Source organism: Vombatus ursinus, unplaced genomic scaffold (assembly GCF_900497805.2).
Source record: "Vombatus ursinus unplaced genomic scaffold, bare-nosed wombat genome assembly UNPS02014809.1, whole genome shotgun sequence".
NCBI lineage: Eukaryota > Metazoa > Chordata > Mammalia > Diprotodontia > Vombatidae > Vombatus > Vombatus ursinus.
Genome location: NW_020954587.1, coordinates 17563306 through 17569826, shown reverse-complemented (window position 1 = coordinate 17569826; position 6521 = coordinate 17563306). Strand labels below are relative to the sequence as shown.

Genomic DNA, 6521 nt, shown 5'->3' with positions numbered 1-6521 from the left:
TGTGTGTGTGTGTGTGTGTGTGTGTGTGTGTGTGTGTGTGTGTGTGTATGTTAGGTCTTTTTTCTTTTTATTCTTTGTTATAGAGGATGGGTGGAAAAAGAAAGCACGAATTGAGATGTCAAGGTGATGTTGAAAACAAAAGATATCAATAAACACTAATTTTTTAAAAGTTTAGAAATATTACTGGCAGCTGTGTGGAGGATGGATTGGAGAAGGCAAAAATTTTAGGCAGAGAGGGAGAAACTAACTGAAGACTATTTCAGTAGTTCAAGGATGAAATAGTGAGGGCCTAACAAGGGTGGTAGTGATATGAATGGAGGAAAAGGGACAGATGGGAGAGATGCTATAGACGTAGAATCAACAAAACTTGGTCACTGATTGGGTGGGGTGAGGGAGATCAAGTAGCTGAAGATGACTCCAAGGTTACAAGTCTAGGTGTTGAAATGAGGGTGATAACCATCTACAAAATAGAAAAGTTAAAAAGAGGAGTGGGTTTAAGGAGAAAAATAATGAATTCTGTCTTTATCGTCTGTAATAGGTGGGAAAAATGACCATGTAGAAGAGTTTGTAGCATCCAAAGAAATGAATGTTAGATGTGGTCGTACAAGCACCTTAGACAAAATTCAGGGGAAAAATGTAAGATCATAGATTTAAAGTTGCAAAGGACCTTAGAGGTCATATAGCCCAACCCCCTCATTTTACAGATGAGGAAACTGAGGCCCAAGGAGGTTAAGTGAATTTCCCAAGATCTGCCTACAGAAAGCAGAATTCGCAACCCAGTACTCTGGCTCCACATCCATTTTTTCTTCTACTGCACCACATGGCTTCAAATAGGTGTGGACTCAGAGAGAGAGAAAGAATCTAAAAGGGATTATACTCAAGAGAAGAACAACAGAGGCATTTAAAGAAACTCTTATCCATAGTGCTTTGTGAAGAACTTAAATTTTTAAATAGCCTGTACAAAAAAATTGGAGAGTGACAAACTAATCCTGGATATTAGAGTGAAAGAATACCAAAGAGAAAAGAAATGGCTAAAACTTAAAAAATAAAATAAAAAACAACCAAAATAAATCGTGAACCAAGCAGCATGGTGATACATATTTCAAATCATGTAGAACAATTAAATCAGCTAAAGTGCCAAAAGTCATAGTGGCATGAGAGTGGGGAGGAAATGTAAGTTTTCCTCAGAATAACAGTTATTATATTTAAAGATATTAAGCAGAAATTGGCAGTTTTGAGGAAATCACAAGATCAAATGCAAAAGAGCTTGCAGATAGTAGAGCCTAAAAATTAAGCAAGAATTGAAAGATGCCTCTAAAAAAGAATGCTAACAATGAAAAAAATAACCAGTATAGAAAAATACAGTAGGAAAAACTTAAGACAATCAAAAGGTATTCTTATTATAGCAGAAACCTGAATTCACCTTAATTCAGCAGCTGGAAATACAGATAAAAAAATCATTGAACTATCTAAATTATTGGAAATTATGAAAACTCAACTGACAGCCCTGGGTAACAGATTACAATGCAGCTATCTCAGGAGTACTGACTTCTCAGGGAATTTAGAAAAACAAAGTAATATGGACATTATATTTCAGGAAATCATAAAATAAAATTTCCCAAAATTGGAGAAGTCAGTTAGCAAATTATATATGTAAAGAATCTAGTGATCACCAACTAGGAAAAAATCAAGATTTAGTTGACTACATCATATGGCATTAAATGCCAGTGCTACAACAATGGGAAAAGATACAAATTGCCAAAAGAAATTGCAAAATTGAGTACCATGTAATAATAGTTGGGCTCACAGTGGATTGTGGAAGAACAGGGAACTTGTATGACCACATCAAAGTAATTAAAATTCTACAATAAAAAAATTAAGAAGAATAGGTCATGAACCCAGAATTTATCCAACAAAACTAAAGAAGAGATTAATTTTATTATTTGAGAAGCAAACAGACTTTAGTAAGTTTACAAGGAAATGGATGAACTGTATTTAAGAAAGTCTTAAAACAACAAAAGAATTGTTCAGCTAACTTTAAAGTTTCCATTTGGCCCTACACACACAGCATAGACACTGAAAGGGCTTGCGCAGATGCTGACTCTTAGAAGTGCATGTTACTACCCCTTCCCAAGCCCCATAGTCTGCCCTCTGTAGCCTCCCCTGAATGATGCAGATGGGCCAAGGGGCTTTAGAAGATATGTTATGTTTGGGTGGGGCTGAAGGGTCCTGGTGCTAAATTTCCCTGTATTAGCACCCCCATAGGCTGGCTATCAATAGCTTTCTTATCAACCCTGTGTTTAAAGAGCCACACCCAAAACTCCTTGCAGAAAAGGGTGTTATTGCCTTCTATTCACCTAGCAGGGCCAAAGGACATGGGTTGGGGGTTGGGGGTGGGGGGTGGGGAGAAGCAATCCAATGTAGCAAATCCATTTCCTTTAGGAGTGATTCACCCCACCTTGCAGATATACATGAGAGAGTGGTGGACATTTATTTTTATGGGGCTAGGTACAAATGACTCCTCAGGCAAGTCTCTTTCTGGGGGCTCTGATTGAGTAAGTCAACTGTAACATTTAATCCTGAAATAGCTCCCTAAGCCTGTGGAACTCACTGGATCTATTAAACAGTAGAGACCAGTAAGCTAGGGAACACTAAGGAACCCTGCAGGCATATGTTGACTTAGAAAACCATATATTAATGTTATCTTTGTTTATTGTATTTTAATTTTTGTAGTTAAATATTTCCCAGTTATATTTTAAGCTAAATGAGGCCAGACTCAGGAATGCTGTGGACCTCATACAGGTTGCAGGCCACATGTTTGCACTCTGCATTAGACCATGCCTTCTCAGAAACTGTTGTTCTAGTGATTCATCATGTGTTTACTATAATCTGCCCAGTTCCTTAATGGTGAACCCCTTTCCCTCTGAGGAAGAAATTATCCTCTTTGCAGGAATAGTAATAAGTCGAGTGCTTTTTATTTTTTTAACCACTTGGGAAATTTGAGAGGCCTCGAGTTTCTTCTTCACTTCTGTCACTCTCCTGTCCCATGGCACTGTTTCCATCAGAACTTCCCGGCAGGAGAACACATGGTGGGTACCAGTCTGCAGCCTATCACTGAGAGAGATGCCTTCACTGGTGCTTCGCCCAGCTCCATTAGCTGCCATCCAGCTTCCATTGCACATACCCTTAAAGCTGAGATCTCCATCTCTAGTTTCTAACTGTGCTGAGCCAATTCACTTGATTGTGATGGCAGGATGGTCAGCAACAACAGGACTTCATGCTTTCTGTATCCTTCTGCAGTACCCACTGATCCTGAACTCTGTCCCATTGAGAGAATCCATACATGTCTGCAAGGGCTCTTGCTACCAGATAACACTGGGTTGTGCCTGCCCACCTTCCATATTTGTAGTGCCTTTCCCCCAACTCAACCAAAATGTGAGCTACAAGACCATCTCGTCTCCCCCCAACTGCATGCTATCTCAAATGTTAAGAAGCAGGCCTGACACAGGTACCCTGTTCCTTCAGATTTGATTTGGGCATGAAATGAGATAGTTAAGGAAAAGAGATTTACTGAGCTCTAACATAGCAAGGAAATGCAACCAGGTTAAAGTGGCATTTATCTCCATATGGAAATGAATATGTTCAGCAGGGTGGTCATCTGTGTGGTCACCGGATATCAAAGTCAGACTACTTTTTATGCTCTTAGGTCACCAAGAAGCAAGGGAAATAGGGGCCAGTCACGTCCTGGGACAGTTTATTGCGTATTAGGGAAAACTAATGTCCTTCAAGGGAAAAGAGGGAAGAGAAAACCGTGGTACTAGCACAAACATAGGGTAAAGCCAAAAGCATCATTCCTAGTATTTGTGTGTAGGTACTAGAAATGCTGCATGCTAACTCCACTGAGATTTTTGCTGAGACCATACGGTTCTTCACATATTAGATTGGGTGCAGTTAAAATGCTCAAGCTGTTGGTCTTTGAGGGAGGTATTATGTGGTTCTAGATTTTTAAATTCTTGACAAAGCCAACATCTAAAGGAGTTTACTTTGAAAGTCTCTACTTTGGTCAGAATGAATTCTGACTGGGAAGCCATATACTGGGAAGTATTTTTCCCGCAACACATGAGCAACTAGAATAGCTTTTTGTGGGTATCAAATGAAACAGTCAATCACCACTGGGACATGTCTCATGTTTTAAAGTGTCAAGGGGAAAAGGAAGTGAATTGATTCCCTGCTGTTTCCAAAGATGCTGGTTCAAATAATAACAAATACTTGCTAATGACATTAGAATGGATTAATTGTGATATATTGCTAGGGCCTGTCTCTGCTTAGGAAATAAATATCTCCATAGGTATTATGGACTGTACTTTCTTTGCATGTTTGTATACGTGTGTATGTGTGTCTGTCTATATATGAAGAGTCCAGATTTTCACCCTTTGGGGGTTTCAATTCTCACCTTCATAGAAGAGTAAAAAAAAAGAATCAAGGTGGAGTATTCTTATAAAGTAAAATCCAAAATTGCTTCTTGAATTTCAAAATGCAGTCTTGCAAATATGAATAATTGAAACTACTCATTGTAAATTGGATTTTCAGGTTGCTGATCTGTCCATGGGAGATTTACTCTTGCATACTACAGTAATCTGGCTGAACCCTCCAGCCTCACTTGGAAAGTGGAAAAAAGAGCCAGAATTGGCAGCATTTGGTAAGTATAAGTAGCAGTATTGAAGAAGGAGAAACATCCATACATTTTTCTAAACAAGAGAATTTGATTCACAAGTTAATATTTATGGAAATAAAGTTAATTATCTGAGTTAGTCTTTCTACTATTTCAATGAAGCTCTCCCAAATACAAAATTAAACTTCCTAATTAATTATGTATAGCATGGCAAACTAGTTTAACATGTATTTTATTTAGACCTGGAAAGGTCTTAGCGATATCTCCTGTTGGGCTTAGTGCCCTAGACTGGCAGGGATGACTTAGAGTCCTTGTTACAGAAACCTAGTGTACTCAAAGAATCAAGGTGGGTGAGAGGGGAGTGAATCTTTGGGTGAAGGCAGTCACAATGTGTCAAGACGTGTTCCCTGACCTTGAAGGCTTATAATCTGTCTTTTAAAAGTTGTATTTTTATGAACTTAAAACAAAATTATAAGGGTTGTCTTGGGTATGTGGAGAGCAGGGGGAGTAAGGCAGGAATATGTTAGGAAATGTAGGTCATATAAAAATTGTTTAAGATTAAAATTTATTTTAAAAAATAGAAAGTGGTGTTTAAATTTTAGAGCATGAACCAATGACCTGACTATGTACCATTTATTGACTTACTGTGGAGTAGGTTGAAAAACACTAAGGAACTATATTGTGGGTAAATAAATGTTTGGTTCATTAATTAGTACTGAACTCAGAATTAGGAGATCTGAGTTCAAGTTTTGGCTCATTCCATTCCTTATGACTTTAGACAAGACATTTCACCATTCTCTTGGGCTTCAGTTTCCTTTTCTGTAAAAATGAGGAGGATGGAAACAAAAGCAGACCCAAAAGAATTATAAACACAGTAATAATCACCATATTATGTGTAGGTAGGCAACTAAAGTGTCATGAAAACTTGGATCAAAAACAGTGGATGGCATTGTTTGAAGCAAACACTCTTTCTAAACAGCTTAACTGTTTTCTGATATTATATATTGAGGGATTTAGTTTTGAGCTTTTAAAAATATATTAAAAGACAATTTACCAATTTGAAAAATGTTTTTAAATAAAGTTGAGAGATTTATACTTACTGATCTCTTAAGGTTAAGTCTAATATTCAGTTATTCTGGGTACACCTGTTTCATACTTCCTAAATTACAGATGTGACAGTTGAAGTTATAAACATGAAATAAGAGCATAGTATTATAATTTAGGTAGATGTATTTCTAGAGAGAATTGTTTTCCACCAGACTAAACCAAGGCTTTCTATACTTAGTTTAATTCTGGGCAAGTTTTATCTCAAAAAGGTGCTTATTCTTGGACATGCTGGATGAAATGGAAGGTGACAGTAAGTTACTAAAAGGGGAAAATGCTATATATAAATAAATAACTAACATTTTTTTTTCTAGTGTTCAAAATGGCTGTGGTCCTTGTGTATAAAGATGGTTCCAAACAAAAGAAGAAACTTGTAAGATTTGTTTTTGTGCTTTCTTTCTACATGCTCTTTAGGCATGCTTATTTTTAGAGTATTATGACTTTATATCAGAGAAAAGGCCTGAGGTGTTTGTTGGTAATAGTTTTCTTTGGGTTTTTTTTTGCAGTTTACACTTTCAAGCAGACTTCCCCTTAAAACATAAGAAGAAGTAGTTATTATGAAGGTCATTAACAGTATCTCTTTAAGTACTCCTCTTTTTTTCCCTACCTCCTAACTTCCTCTTCCTTTAAAAAAAAAATTGCTTATCTTTTCCTCTGTTTGCCTGTCAGCAACACTTATTTAATATTCCCATCAATCAGCCCCTACTTCCACATCTGGTGTATTGTATTGGTTCTCAGTGTCACA

General features: G+C 37.2%; 1 protein-coding gene across 10 annotated transcripts in view; it reads left to right on the top strand.

Moving 5' to 3' along the window:
* Window positions 1-6521, top strand: part of TIAM1 (T cell lymphoma invasion and metastasis 1) — a 251069-nt gene that overhangs the window by 227512 nt on the left and 17036 nt on the right. For all 10 annotated transcript variants that reach the window (XM_027875529.1, XM_027875525.1, XM_027875531.1 and 7 more), the window contains 2 exons: window positions 4591-4699; window positions 6091-6149. In XM_027875529.1, the coding sequence (XP_027731330.1) occupies window positions 4591-4699; window positions 6091-6149 (168 nt within the window). The remainder of the gene's footprint in view (window positions 1-4590; window positions 4700-6090; window positions 6150-6521) is intronic.